Genomic DNA, 15,517 nt, shown 5'->3' with positions numbered 1-15,517 from the left:
TACAATTTAAAGATATTATTTTACCAAATTTATCTATTTATAATTATGTATAAAGTTATTATTTGTATTTTTTACTTGTGTCCGAGTCATATCGATTATGTGTCGATATGGTGTTGATCGGACACAAAATCAATGTGAAAAAGTTGGATAAGGAATTAATATCGTTAAGTTCAGTATTTTTTAATAGAGAACAAGTTTTTTTTTCTCTTATTTATTTTCTAAAATTTTGTACCATATATTATTTGTTGTATGAGATAAGAAGAAATTAATGAAATATTATATTAATGGATAGATCTTTTATTTAGATATAATATTTTTTATTTATTTATTGTAAACTCATAAATAATGTAGAATGATAAAATATGTGATTTTATTATTTAAATATAATGTTATTCTGATGATAAAAGATAAAGAAGAAAAAATCAATTCAAAAGTCTCTATAAATAAATGATGACTCTCAATTTAGCTGACATAATTATTATTCTAACATTAAACACTATACTAATTAATTTTATACTGTTATTATCTCGTAATATTCTCAATATGTGAAATCTCTCTCCATCTATTTTTACTTCCAAAAGTTCCATTAAAAAAATATGTAATATTTAATAATGTACCTTATAAATTAATTAATTACATAAATCATATTTAATAATGTACCGTTTTAAAATAATAAAATTCATTCTATAATAATTGGATGATAAATACAATTAATTTAATTCCGGAAGATTTATGTAACAGTAAACAACTTAAGGACACGGAAGTCAGATTCAGTGGTCAAAGAGGTTAGAACCAGTGGGCCACGTAACAAATTGAAGGCGAAGCTCCATTTACATGTCGAAATCAGAAAATTAGGGTTTTCTTCTCCCGTGCAATTCCCCTTTCAGACACTATGGTTCCACAGTCAGTGATATCGCAAGTCTCCGACTCACGTGGCGTGATAGCCACCGGTTCCACCCACGCGTTCCACGATTGGCTATTCGCATGTCACGGGTTCTGGCACAATGCCATTCTCATCATTCCCTCCTTCATTTTCCTCATGTACCTGACACTTCAAGCCAGACACACCTTCCTCAAACTCTCCCTTGCTCGCTCCTACATCATCGTTTCGTACAACGCATCGCTCTGGCTCGTCACACTTCTCAATCTCGCTTGGTGCTTTCTCCAGGTTCGTTCTAATTCATGTATAATGATTGTTCTGTTCATATGTCAATTACCAATTTCTATGCCATTTTCCATAAAGAGATTTCATGGGAAACGTTTTTTTTTTTCACTTATTTTGTAGCAGAGTCGGTTAATTAAGCTTTAAAATTAGTTCATGAGTATAACAAATGTTTGCAGAAATGTTTCGTTATTTGAGTGTCATACCTAAGGAGTGGGATTTCATTGTACTACTTACTTACACGAGTGCCTTGACTAGGGATAGAAGAAGCCATGAGTTCTTATTACGAAAAATAAATGAATAAAAAGTTAATATAAATTAATGTTCAACTTTTGGAGAAGTTACTTTGACTTTAATTTATAGTTATGCTAATTTTAATTTATAGTTATGCTAATTTTAAATTATTTTTCCTTATATTCACTTAAAAAATTAATTTATTGTAACTTTTTCTTTTCCCCTGACGTTTACATTTAGTAGTGCTAATTGATGAAAGTTGCTTCAAAATAAAGAGAAACAAAGTCATTTTTTGCTGTATTTTTCATTCCCGAACTGTAATTTTTAATAAAAATAGAAAAAAGAAGGAGAAGTGAGTATGTTATTTATACGATCAAATCAAGTACTGCTATATAATAGAGTCTCAAAAGATAAACAATTTATTTTCAATCTTTTAGTTTCTTTGGTTCAATTTTAAGTTATGTTAGTATGAATCTTTTTATTTTTATTTTTCTGAGAAAACTAGCAATTTTCCGTTTATTTCTCTAGGGGCTAAAATGACTTTTTATGGATTTGGGTTAATTCCGTATATTTAGCATTTATATGTTTCGGCTCTTATGGCTATAACCTAATTGCTTTAGTTACAATATGGAAATTGGGGGTACGAAACTGTCAAAAATATCATAGGGGTTATTAATCCGTCACAAATTGTTCTCATAAAATTGAAAAAGAAACATACAAAATTTGTGGTTATTTCATTTTGTCTGAAAATTTATAAGATACCTTGTCAATTTCTATTTTGTAACAATTTTACGTGATCAAATTAGACGCTTGACAACTAGAATGTGTTTAGAGTAAAAAGGATAGTGTCTGGGTATGGAAACCAAAAATAGCGCTAATATAGGAAACATATGAAAAATGAAACCTAAAAAGATTTTTCAGATAGGACATAATTCCTATACGAATTGGAATTTGCTTTTTCTAATGCTCATTTCTTGTTTACTAGGATTTTCTGTACCTTCACTTGAGACTAGAGTAGTGGTTTAATATATGTTTTATTTGATCTTTGATGACTCCAGGCATGGGAGTGCACATCTAGAAGAGAGTTGTCATGGAACTTGCTGTCCTTGTTTACTACTTCCGGAATGCTGTTTTTGGAAGTGAGCTTGGTGGCTTTTTTACTTCAAGGAAATCATGCAGGTGGCTTAGAAGCAATGAAACGGACTTTTGGTATCTCAACGCTCGTTGTTGGCCTGGATATACTGTTGAAGGTATTTCTTTGGGTTTTTACCAAAATACAAAGTATTGTCCTTGGTTAAATCATGTTATTATAATGTGACCAACGCTAGGTGGAGATAACAAAGCACGTTAGTGCTCTCTCACTTGCCAAATCAACTTATTTTTTTCACGCCAAATGAAAAAAGCATGCAGATTTCCTTTTTGTTATCGAAATCTGTGCTTTACTTTGGCACTGCATCGTCTGATGGAAGAATGATTGCACCTTTTTTCTTGTTAGGCTATATATCTTTTTGTATTTGGGATCCCACTATTCGTCGACAGCAATGAAAATACGAATCATGTGAAGTGGAACTTGTTGGTTGTACACAAGCTGTTGCTCACTGCTGTTTATGGCTTCATAATGTTCATGTACCATTCCGGATGGAGAGAAACGTTGCCTGGTGAGTGTTTTTTTTAACATGCGTTTTTTTAACTTTTTCTGGCTTCCTAATTTCCTTTCCTTTCCTTTCCTTTCATGCAGCAAAAATTGCCTTTTACAAGTATGTTGCTGTCATGTTCATTTTTAATGCGGCTGCGACACTTGCTTGTGGGCTCACTGGAAATGGTGTTGCATTTGGTTTCTGGTTAGATCCTAATTTAACTGAGAAGAGATCCGTTTTGAGCTGTCCTTCTTTGGCAACATTGTCTAAAGCCTTGTTTACTCTTTGTTCACAGGTTGTATCGTGTCGCAGTTGTCTTTTACCATGCATTTTACCTTCCTTTTTTGTTTACAACATTCCAAACAGACTTTTTTCAGGTTAGTGCCGTTTATTTTCAAACATTTAGCTAGTGTTTAAAGACAACTTTCCTTGTTAATAATCATGTTTTTGCTTCGGAATTTCAGGAAGAAAATTTTCATTTGGAAAACGTGTATTATTCCGAGATGAAAGATGCGGGTTTCTTCGACACGGATTGGGAATGATGTTATCAGCATTAGCTAAATTAATGTTGCATCAGTATCGGGACTATGCAAATGAAATAACTATGCCAGCAGATTGCAATATCATGTACAAAAATGTTTATCTGTTAGAACCTCAACTGTTCTGTTATTTAATGAAAATGACTTTAAACGTATATGGAGTTCTCTCCGCTTGTGCTGTTGAGGTTCCTTTCCTAATTTTAGCAATAACCTAATTATCTTAATAATCCAGCAAGAATTGAGAACTAAATAAAATTAACATAAAATGTCAGTAACATAAATAATCTATCTCTGATAAAATTAACATATCACAGACAGAAACCACTTAATGCAAAAAGACGACTCAATATAACTAATATCCAGAAGCAAAAGGTTGGACTAACTTGTTTTTGTTCTCAGACTTTTTTTATCACGCAACAACAGTTCACAACTAAAACACTCTAGACTCAAAATTGCCCCACACCATAAACGTTGACCGGTACGGAGACTATGAGTTCATGTTTACTCAAACCTTCTGGTACATGTTTATTCTAAGAACTCTTCTTGTCAATGATATCTTCGATAAGATCAGCAGCTTGCTGAACTGTAGTGATGGTCTGTGCGCTCTCTTCCTCAATGGCGATACCAAATGCTTCCTCGAGTGCCATCACGATCTCAACCTACAAATATTTAAACGAAATCCACAATCATTCACTGCATATGTAAGATAAGATCGTAGATACTATACTGAAATGTTTAGTGTTGCCGTGGCGTTTCTCGTTACCGTGTCAAGGGAATCAGCTCCAAGTTTTTGAAATGTTGATTCTGCGGTCACAGTTTCACCTTCAGCCACGGCCAACTGCTTCTTTACTATTTCGCACACCTTATCTACTGTATCTGCTTTAGCCTGCTCAAAGGTGTTTACATAAGTATGAAAACATTATAAATACAAATATACAAATACATATACACGCACGGACAAAGAGAGAAGGCAAGTCCTAGTCATTTATGGCCTGTTTTGGTAAAAATTCTAATCAAACACGGCAAAATTTGCTTTCTAGCCCTTTTGATAGAAGCTAAAGTCTGTTACATTCATCATATGCTCGTTTTCACTCGCTGGTAAAGCTCAAACAAGAGAAGATTTAATGGATCTATTTACATTGAAGGAGGGATAGAAAATATATTATTTCATTGATTGCATCACATTTGTCAAATGGTGTTGAATATGGATTAATTAAAGGTGTGCACATAACAAACAAGCATACAGTTCCCTACATGTAAAGCCCTTCACAAACTTAATAAAAGCACAAGATTCCAAAAACCAGATCATTATGTAATTTACGTTTTCAAATTATAATAAAATGGTTAATTGTGGTATTTGCAGTAATATCCCCGTAAAAGCTCCAAGTAGTAGTTGATTAGTGTTTCTTCATTTAAAACCATCTCTTACAAATCATAAAATTTATGTATGCTAATATATGGTGCAGAACACGAATGGTACACGAATGGTTAGTTGAGGCCAAGCAGAACACGGATGGTTAGTTGAGGCCAAGCGGTAATTAATTAAAATAAGGATGAGCAATCTCATGTTTTACTTACGCATACTATTTCACCATTCACATAACATTTTTTCTCAATCATTTCTCAGGCACCCTACTTCACAGAGAGAGTTCATGAAGAACAATCCGATCTAGAGAAAACATATCAGCAATAGACTTAAGAAGTCTAAAATACAGTGTTTTGATATCCACGCAAACAATAGTCCAACGCAAAAATATGAAAAATCATAAACAAATCATAAACAGCAGTAGCTACTTACAGCACAGGAAATTTGAAGGCGAATTTGTCGCGGCTGGAAGTTAAAAGAAACATTCTTTCTCCCAAAGCTGGAAATCAAACCAGATCTCTGGCCTGAAAGTGAGGTGAAGGCCTGTTCAACAAAATCACCCATACAAAGATCATTAAAGAATTAATTAATGAATAAAAAATAAAACAACAAAATCCAATTGTAAGACATTAAAGTGTTTTTTCGGAGTTTTTTTTTCATGTGAACAAATTTAATTACCATTATTCATATGTGCAGAATCTAACACACGATTTTGTCCAAAATTATCATTTTTTGTCCAACTCTTCTCACTAATTCAACCAGAAAAAAAAAATAACAAAAAATAGTATGCACTTGTTGGGCATGTAACTTGAGAAACCCCAAAATCTTCTGATTTTTTCTAAAAGCCTTTCACAGTTAAAATAGACAAAAATTGAAGTGAAAAAAAAAATAGTGGAACTAGCAATCAGTGATCAGTCGGTGAAAAAAACAGCAACAAACAAAAAATTAAGATTCAGAAGTGTCGGTCACAAATCGCGTCCTATAAAGAAAAAAAAAATAAACATGTAAACAAACGCATCGAGGACTTTGCCGCAAGGAAGGAGCAGATCAGGAAGGGAACGAAGCGCGGAGCAGAGCAGGTAGAATTGATAAGGAAGAGGAGAAGGAAAACGATACCTGCGTTTGAGAAGTGAGAGATCGCATGGAGAGTGATGTCCCCGAGAGTGCATTGGTGGCCATTGTGATGTGTTGTGAAGGTGCAAAGGCGCAGAAGAAAAAATGGAGAGAAGAGGTAGAAGGTGGCGGAGAACGCGAAGAGTGTGATGAGAGAAGATATATATAGCAGTACCCGTGATTGTTGGCTGCAGGAAAGTGTCCTCTCTTTGGATTCGGAACCTCAGACATGGGTAATCTTGGGCTGGGCTTTGCACCTTTTCTTTCAAACTCCCACTTTTTGGACATTTTAAAATACTCAGTCTACTCCCTCCATTTCCACCCTTTTCTCTATTACTTTTTAAATTATTTGTACCTTATTTTCTCTTTTCAATCATTTATTTTGTATGAGTTTTTCTGAAAATAAAAAAAAGTTTTTGAAATTAATTTTTCCATTACAAAAAATAGTTTTCATAATATATTATAAGACTTTTTTTTCATAATATATTATTTCTTAAAAAAAATGGATAATATTTTACAATGTTTTAACCACCAAACATGTAAAATAGCTTATATGAAAATTTTCCAGCTTAACTAAAATTGAGGACGAAGTAAGAGTTTATTGGACAATGTTGTGTAATGAATATTTTAAGGTTTATATTTTAGAATTTATAATTTAGGATTTATAATTTATGATTTAAGATATACCGAGAAATAATATATTTATGAAATTTTGCAAACGAAGGACCTACTTCTTTATGACAGGGCTTATGAAGATGTTTTGTACAATTCTGTTCCCATGGCTTTATCTAATATTGTGACATGCATGCTACAATATAAGCCTATGGAGAAAAATTGGTGCAAAATTTTATGATTTTGAAATGAATATTTCGAAATATATATTAACTTATTTTTAAAATGTTATTTTATAATAATAAAATTATTATAGGATGTTTTAGAATGACTAACTTAAAATAATTAAAAATTAATCATGATTATATATTTTTAAAATATCTCTGAAATTAAAACTTTTTGTAAGGACTTTAAAGAATGATGTAAGACTATGATAGTGCAATGAGCAATAATCGGCCAAATGCTATTGCTTCCTAGTCCGTATGAATTGATTTGCCTTCAATCATATTATATCATATGGAAAGGACAAAATTAACTTTTTAGGGTTTTTGTTTTGAATTTCCTTTTTCTTTCATTTGCATAAGCTTATTTTTAGTTTTTTTTTCACTAAATTTTTTTAATACATTTTTTGAATACATTGTGTTTGATTGATTATTTACACTATTGTGTTGTGGTTCATTGGTATTTTCTAGTGTTTTTAAACATCCATTTTTAGGGTAATACCTTTGTTGAAAAAGGTAATATTGGAGTTTCTTTTATTTTTGAATTTAGGATTCCAAAATGTATTAATGGAATTAGGAGCATAATTTGGAATGGAATTAGGCGCATAATTTTTAGATTTAGGAGTACGTAATGTATTCTCATATTATATTTTCCAAAATGAACTTTCATAAACATAACTAATATGTATAATTTGAAAATATATTTTTGGAAAGTTAAAAAAATTGATCTTACCTTTCTCCAATAATGGAATGCACCTGAAATGGATGTCAAAAATCAATAAAAAAGAAATCATGAACCATCATATACAAGTGCAAAGAACCAAGCAAACATGGTGGATTCAGAAAACGCAGGCAAGACGAAAGAGAAATGAGAACCCCAACCAGCAAAACAGTGCACACGAATAAAAAAGAAGGAAAGTCAAAACTTATTTTTAATTTTAAAACCCTCGAGTGTAACTTTGTGTTTTCCTTATTGTGATTAGGTGCATGAAACAATAATCTTTACCGAATTACCTTGATGATGGACCTCAGATCAAAGTATGATATATGGTTATTTATATTCTCCTTACACTATATCATTTTGGACTCGTATCCAACATGTTCGTGTGAAAAAATCAAAGCACCCTTAATAAAATGAAAATTAGGGTTACATTTAAGTGCACACAACCTAGCAACCAAGCACCGTTCATTGTTTTTTTCATTGAGGCAGAGACGAAACCCTTAAATACAGACAAGGAAGACAACATTCAGGCAGCGTTTTTGAGGGACTTCAGCGGCGACAGAGAGTGAAAGCACCGGAGAAGGAAACACGTCGCAGATGTATGAGTCTATTGTATCCATTAACAATGCTGAAAAAAAAACATATAAGTTACCTTGTGGATATTAATCTCCATATGCACAAAAAAACTCTTCCAAATGTAGAAATCCGAAACACATATAACCATCTAGGATATTCATATCCAAAACTCAAACTCAAACCTGAAATTTCACTTACTCGATTGTGCGTTTAGAAGCTTAAACTGAAAATCTATTTTACTTATGGATTTGTATATCTGAAGTTACTAGCAATGCATTATGGACTTATGCATCCTTAAGTCAATATCCAGACTTCCAGATATCATTATCTGTGAACATCTGAGCTCAAAAATATGTGAAATGAAAGATGAATGTGCGAAAACGAAGATGAAACAATGTCAATCGGAGTTAAAAATGAAACATTTCCTTCACCACCACACCAACTACACCTCCTTTGTACTTCAAACGGACACCAAACTCTTTTGCACATTTTTTTTCATAACAAAGAAGACAAGGATAAAATAAGATTTTAAAAGTTTTATTGGATGCACATCCAAAATATACGATGAGGAAGAAATTGCCATAGAATTAAGGCTATTTAAATACAGTAATTTCAAGGCAATTGCTTCTTATACCCCTCAATCTGAACTTACTCTCACAAGTTTTGAAAAGACTATTTTACCCTTTTTTAAAGTGACTTTGAGATTACCAATTTTTTTAAGAACAAACTTTATAAAATTAATTAAATACATTTTCAAAAGGACTTTCCTGAATAAGTTTTCTAAAATATGTATAATAATACATTCTCAAACTTGTTTTCTAGAATAAACCCTAAACAAATATTTCAGAACACACCATAAAGAGTTTTCCATATTTCATGTCTTGGAAAACTGCACCCAATTATAGGTGAAAAGAAGAAAATACCATAAAAAAAATGGGTATATATAAAATTACATTTTGGATCCCTTTTTTGGAACTCAATAATCTCTTATGGATTTTTTTTATCCGAAATAGGATTTTGATTTTTGTTTCTGGATTTTTATATTTAGAATACAATAATCTCTTCCGGATCTATTTTTCCAAAATGCATTATTTTCAATTTTGAAATAAAGGGTATTTTCAGAATTTTAAAATTTTGTTAGGTGTAGGTTTAAAAATGTTGGGTGCAGGAAGCAATTGCCATAAAATTTTGTTGTTTTTCTTCTTCTAAGTGCACTATGAGCTACTGTGATTGTGGCGGTGAGACTAGTAATGGGGTGCAGGAGGGATGAACATACGGGGTAATTTGGTCATTTCATTCAATTTCGGGGTGCCAAATAAAAATGGGGTGCACGAGGGATAAACACACGGGGCAATTTAGTCATTACATTTAAATTGTGCGTGTGCGGAATAAAAATGGTGGTGCAGGAAGTAATTCTCTAGTTTCAATTCAGATGTGTTGGTGTGGATCGGGGTGAGGCAAGGGGAAGCAAGAACGACGAGTAGGACTAATCAGATTCAGAGTGTGTAGTGATTCTGATTCTTTCGTTTTTCATTGTAAGCGAGTGCGTGTTAGAGAGAAAGCGAGAGAATGGTTCGGGAAGTATCAGAGAGTTGCGTTGATAGCTTATTGACGGAGATGGTGGCGTGTTATTGCAATCGATTCTACGCCAACAAGCCCGAACTCGCTGCACGCAGGATCGAGGCCATTGGATATCAGGTCGGTCACCAGCTCTCTGAAAGGTTGTTTCCAGCCCCTAATAACATCATCAAATTCCTATTTTATACGATCTCTGTACCTTCATTTCGATTTCAATTTCTCTACGGAGATCTGTGCTAAAAAAACACCCTAGTACCACTGATTTTAGAGAGTTTACGCAATTCCACGAATAATCCCTTAAATCAAACTAAGCTAAATTTCTTAGATAATATCTAGGTTTATTGTATACCTTATTTGGCAAACCTTGGACATCACTGGATGGTTGTGATAATTTAGGGTAGGTTAGCTCTGTATTGTTTTTGTATGTAATGTAAGAATTCTCCGTTGTGGGTTTCTGAGGGAATTATTTTGAATTTTTAGTTAATCTGTGAAAATTTGGTTTGTTGATAGGTATACCATGGAGCGGCCTCGGTTCACGGATCATCTGGAAGCAATCAAGTTCATCTGCAAGGATTTTTGGTCTGAGCTATTTAAGAAACAGATAGACAACTTGAAGACAAACCATAGGGTGAGTTCGGAATTGAATCATGTGGGAGTGTATATTTATTATTATTATTATTATGTAGTTTTTGATTGGGATGTATTTGGTTCTGTTGCAGGGTACATTTGTGTTGCAAGATAATAAATTTCGCTGGCTTGCACGCATGTCAGTTGATCCATCCACTGATACTCCGGTTGAAGATAGTACTTCACCTACGGCTGAAAACAAGGCTGCACAAGCAATGAGCATGCATCTTTATTTCCCATGCGGGATCATTAGAGGAGCTCTTTCCAACTTGGGAATTCCTTGTGCAGTTTCTGCGGATATATCAAACCTTCCTGCATGTGTGTATTTCTCCGTCTCTTTTTTTCTCTAACTCATATTAGAGAAGTACTTTTAGGGATAGAGAAGTGTTCATTTTCTTTACGAATGTTTTTGGATGCACAAGTTATTTGTCCTTCTTAGTTGGGTAAAGGTTATCCATAGTTCTCAATCGTGTGTAATCACGATGCTATATTGATTCAGTGTTGTGTTCTGGCTTCTATATTTTTCAGAGTGCGGAGAGTTTTTATTAGCAGAAGTCACATACATAGCCTATAACAAGGGGTTAAAAATTCCTTTTCCCTCACTCTTGTTGCATCTTTTGATGTATGCTTAGGGGGAAATCTCACAATTTTGATCACTTTCATTCGGCCAAAGGGTTTGAAAATTGGACCCTTGTTTCATGTTCAGCATATGGAATTATGATTCCCTGCCCACTGTTTGGACAAAACCCATTCCACTCACTGCTATTTGCATAGTTTCCAGCCAAGTCAGACTTTTTCCGACCTTATCTTTGTTTTTCTGACCAGTCCCTACTCTGCTCTATGTGTAGACTGTTCTTTGCCCGTTTTTTTGGTGTCTTGACTGGATTTTTGGATGATTACGATTCTTTTTATTATTATTAATAATGAATATGTTTTTAATGTTATGCAAACTTTTACATTTAAACTTGTATGTGTAGCATATTGATATAGATTATTTATCCTAAAAATAAGAGTTTAGTATATAGTAGTCATTCTGCTATCCTATATAGCAATTTTGGGGTTGGAAATTCCACGTGGCTAGTTAGGATTGGTAACTGTGATTATCTAATATTGTTGCAAAATAAACGTGTTAATAATTTGATCAGTTTGGAAAAAAAACTTTAAATGGTTTCCAGTCTAGTTGATATTTAATGGCCAAGAGTGTGAAGTTTAGGAGTGCGAGAGCATCCTTACTTTTTCAAGTATCATGTTAGATTTTGGCTGTAGTTTTCTTGATCAAATTATGTTGGGCGAAGTAGAGCAAGTTTGTATGTATATTTGTTTTTAATTACATTCTAATTTCTATGCGTTAACAAAAATATATCATATACAAGCCCTTCATCATTGACTGATTAGCTGCAGAAAAACTTGCATAATTATTACAAATTTTTAAACTCATCTTTGAATTAAAGGATAACCCTTGCCCTTCAAAACAGCTCAAACAAAGGGCCCCTATATGCACTGGGGACTTGAGAGGCTCATGTACTTGCTTCTATGATTAGAATTTGCTATTCACTTGGTCATAAGACTATAGCTTTGCTGTGTACCAAGGTCACCATCGAGCAACAGAAGCAAGTCTGAATTTTTGTTTAAAGTTTTAGTCTATTAAGGGCCTGATTGATGATAATCCTGTTATTTACTATGTATTTATTATGATCTGTACTTTTGAGATCTTCATGCTATGGGATAAAATTATTATATAGTGCTGATGATAAAGTGGAAATACTGCAGTTATTGCCTCAGTTTAAGAAGCTTAATTTTTGCATTGTTTCTAGAAAAAAATATGTTAATATCTATTTTTATTAACCTGTGTTTGTTAATTTAGAACAATTTAAACAAGATTGTTTGTCCCCATACATGTAGAATATAAACATTATCCAGCTGTGTTTATAAGCCCTAAATGTCACTGTTGCAGGTTTACGTATCTTAGTATAATCAGTCTTAATATAGGGTAATGATGCTTTAATTGTCTTATCTGCTTCTTTTGCTATATTTAATTATGGCAAACTATTAACATTGCACTCAGCAAAAAGAAAAACTATTGCAGTACGTAAATTCCTTGGTTTTGAGTCAACAATGCAGTTATAAATTGTTTGTTTGAAGTTTAGTTGTGAAGTGATGAACTTTAATTGTTGGGAATAATGATACTTAGAAAATAGTACATCCTTGTATCACAAGATAAAATGCATTTAGTACTCATGGGTAATAGTCGCTAGCCTAGGACATATATATAATAATTATCTTGAATAAGAATGCATTCCCATTCTCATTCTTATATCTCTGATTTTATCTCCTATTGCCCTCTAAACCCAAATACAAGTATGTTTAAAAATTTGTTTTCTCTGCATGAGTTGCTCTGACAATCTCCTTTTCTACATCATTGAGCAGGTTCATTTGTGGTCCGTATAAAAGCTTGATAAGTTCATAGTTGTATTACTGATGGAGGGGAAGCATTAACATTATTCAAACGTTGCTTTAATGTCTGCAAGCGCTTCTGTCATCGACTGGGTAATGTTTCTTTACCAAATGAACTATATCGACTTGGCTATTGAGATAGTATTTTGATAAACGAAGATTTGGTTCTTTCAGATGCAAATTCTATAGAGTATGATAATATCGAATTATTGTGCTGTGTGGAAAGACATCGAGAATTTCACCATTGTAGCGTTGTACTCTTGTATTCAATGGATGTTAACCTCATAATTTTAAAATTTGTATCACTTTTTTTTTGCTGCCAATTTACTCGAACATGACTTCTTTATGAGTCTATTTTAAATTGATCCATTATAAATGTTTGATTACGACGAATTTAATGTAAATTTTTGCCATATCCTATAGGATCCTATACCCACCTCCAAGAATTTGGATCTAACTGGACGAGTTGTAAAGCATACCATTATCCATCCCATTTATCTACAGTCACAAGTAAATGACATCTTTTCATCAAATTAAACTAACTTGATTACTAGCAAATTAGGTTTGATTTGGATAAGATATACTAAAAACTAAAATTTAATATAAAATTTAAAAACTATTATTCTTTTTCTTTTCCATTTTGATATAGTTTTCCATATTTATATTGTATTTTTATTAAATAATTCATGTAAATAAATTGAATAAAAACTTAAATTAAAAGAAGAAAAGATATTAAAGCAAAAAAGAAATAGTAAACAACTTAATATATGTTGTCTTTTTCCATTGGTATCTTTTACGACACACATAAATAATAAATAAAAATTAATAATTTATTATATTAATAGATGATTTGGGATGAATTTAAATACCAAAACACAATACTTATTTAAATGATTTGAAGAGTTGTGTATTATTTCACAAATTCGTTTTCAGTGGTTTCTAGACAAAAATGGGAGACAGATCTAATAAAGACTCTTTGCTATTTAAGTAAATAAAAATACACTGATATAATATGTGCCGTAGTTGGTCTCTAGCCAAAAATGGAAGACACACTTAAAAAGTCTCTAGACAAAAATGGAAAGCACATTTAAAAAGACTATTTGATATTTAAGTAAAAGATTATTTGATATTTAAGTCAATAATAATAATAAGTGCGACACAAAGTATGCAAATTTAAGTGTATGATAAAAATGAAAGGCACACTTAAAATACTATGTACGACGCAAAGGATGCAAATTTAAGAGTATAAAAATTTAAGTGTATGATAAAAATGAAAGGCACACTTAAAATACTATGTACGACGCAAAGGATGCAAATTTAAGAGTATAAAATATAATACATTGTATTTCCTAAAAAGTCTGTATTTATAGATTTTTTCTTTATAATCGGATTAGTAGTATAATAATATAATAATTATTTATGACTCATAAATAATTGTTTAATAATAAAAAAATTTAAGTAGGTCGTCATAATTCTAATTAAAATTTTGGTATGGAATATGCACAGTTACTTCTAATTGTGAGTATTAAGATTTTATGACTGATAAGTACTAGGTAACCAAAAATTATCAAATTTCATATTTTTAATGAATTTTAGTAATAAAAAATGTAATTAATGTTTAAGTGTCAAAAATTAACAACTCTCTCCCAACTACTGTCTTAACCATATTGCCAACCCAAACACGTTTGTGACTAAAGTCAAAATATGGGAATTGACAAATCTCATTCAGTACAACAACAAAGTCAAAAAGTGATGCATTCAAAAACCTAACTTGAAGTAGCTCACTCATTCTTTTACATATAAATCCAAATCTTGTGTGATGTTGGATTTTTTTATAAATTATTATGTTTAAGGAAAAAAAAATTAATATGGTGAAAATATTGTCATATATTTATTCGTGTTTAGATTAGAAGTGAGAATGGAAAGAAAAAAAAAATAGAGTGAAACTGGATGTGAGAAAATAAATAATTTTGAATAAAAAGTAATATAAAAGTTTACAGTAGATTAGATTGATGTGATTGATTTTTTTTTTAAAATTTAGTTATATTAAAGATCTCAATTATTCATACAAATATAATTAATTTAAAAAAAGTTGTGATTACTAAATTTGAATTAGAAATTATATACACTAATAAATTGAATCTAACACAATTTATTACTATATATATATTTATTTATTTAAAAGTACTATTTTGTGCACAGTTCTAATTTGAATTAGTTCCCAAAATGCAAACATAACTCCCATTATTTTTTTGGTCCAAACAGAACAGTTAATGAAAATATAAGAATATGTTTACAATTCATTACTCAAAGGATATCAATAAACTATAGGAACCAAAATAAAACTTTTAAGAGGAACTATATGAAAAAGTAATGGCTAGTTAAGGTATAAGAATTTATTAAAACATCTCTATTGGAGGGGTCATAAATTTAAGATTTGAATCTTATAATTTTTACATTTGAAGAATGTTAGCATGACTATAAATGTAAGACCTTGATTTTTAAATAAAACTCTAGGTGACAGTACTACAAAATATATTTTTACATTAAAAGCAGTTTTTTTTCAAATAAATATTATTCACCCAATTTTTTTATTGTGAGTGCCTATTCCATAAAACTCTAGATGATAGTATTACAAAATAATTTTTTACATTAAAAGCAGTTTTTTATTTCAAAT

General features: G+C 31.5%; 3 protein-coding genes across 4 annotated transcripts; 2 read left to right on the top strand and 1 right to left on the bottom strand.

Moving 5' to 3' along the window:
* The first annotated feature begins 732 nt into the window (after positions 1–732).
* Positions 733–3,727, top strand: LOC137831748 (protein CANDIDATE G-PROTEIN COUPLED RECEPTOR 2). Its single transcript, XM_068639552.1, has 6 exons — positions 733–1,168; positions 2,455–2,646; positions 2,892–3,054; positions 3,135–3,237; positions 3,329–3,410; positions 3,498–3,727. Exons 1-6 carry the CDS (start codon positions 893–895, stop codon positions 3,573–3,575), a joined length of 894 nt encoding a protein of 297 aa, XP_068495653.1. The 5' UTR covers positions 733–892; the 3' UTR covers positions 3,576–3,727.
* Positions 3,728–3,810: 83 nt separating this feature from the next.
* On the bottom strand, positions 3,811–6,277 carry LOC137831749 (acyl carrier protein 4, chloroplastic). Its single transcript, XM_068639553.1, has 4 exons — positions 6,055–6,277; positions 5,371–5,481; positions 4,336–4,458; positions 3,811–4,231 (listed from the first exon to the last, which is right to left on the bottom strand). Exons 1-4 carry the CDS (start codon positions 6,115–6,117, stop codon positions 4,103–4,105), a joined length of 426 nt encoding a protein of 141 aa, XP_068495654.1. The 5' UTR covers positions 6,118–6,277; the 3' UTR covers positions 3,811–4,102.
* A 3,313-nt stretch (positions 6,278–9,590) lies between these two features.
* LOC137831739 (uncharacterized) lies at positions 9,591–13,163 on the top strand. 2 transcript variants are annotated; one of them, XR_011084475.1, is made up of 5 exons: positions 9,625–9,902; positions 10,270–10,387; positions 10,479–10,704; positions 12,814–12,933; positions 13,015–13,163. XR_011084475.1 is itself a non-coding variant. In XM_068639539.1 (4 exons), exons 1-4 carry the CDS (start codon positions 9,751–9,753, stop codon positions 12,840–12,842), a joined length of 525 nt encoding a protein of 174 aa, XP_068495640.1. In that variant the 5' UTR covers positions 9,591–9,750; the 3' UTR covers positions 12,843–13,163. The 2 variants fall into 2 exon arrangements, 1 of the variants encoding a protein (XP_068495640.1); XM_068639539.1 differs by having other exon boundaries at positions 9,591–9,902; positions 12,814–13,163.
* Positions 13,164–15,517: the final 2,354 nt, after the last annotated feature.

Source organism: Phaseolus vulgaris, chromosome 6 (assembly GCF_000499845.2).
Source record: "Phaseolus vulgaris cultivar G19833 chromosome 6, P. vulgaris v2.0, whole genome shotgun sequence".
In the NCBI taxonomy this organism is placed as follows: Eukaryota; Viridiplantae; Streptophyta; class Magnoliopsida; order Fabales; family Fabaceae; genus Phaseolus; species Phaseolus vulgaris.
This window is presented reverse-complemented; position numbering and strand designations above follow the sequence as displayed.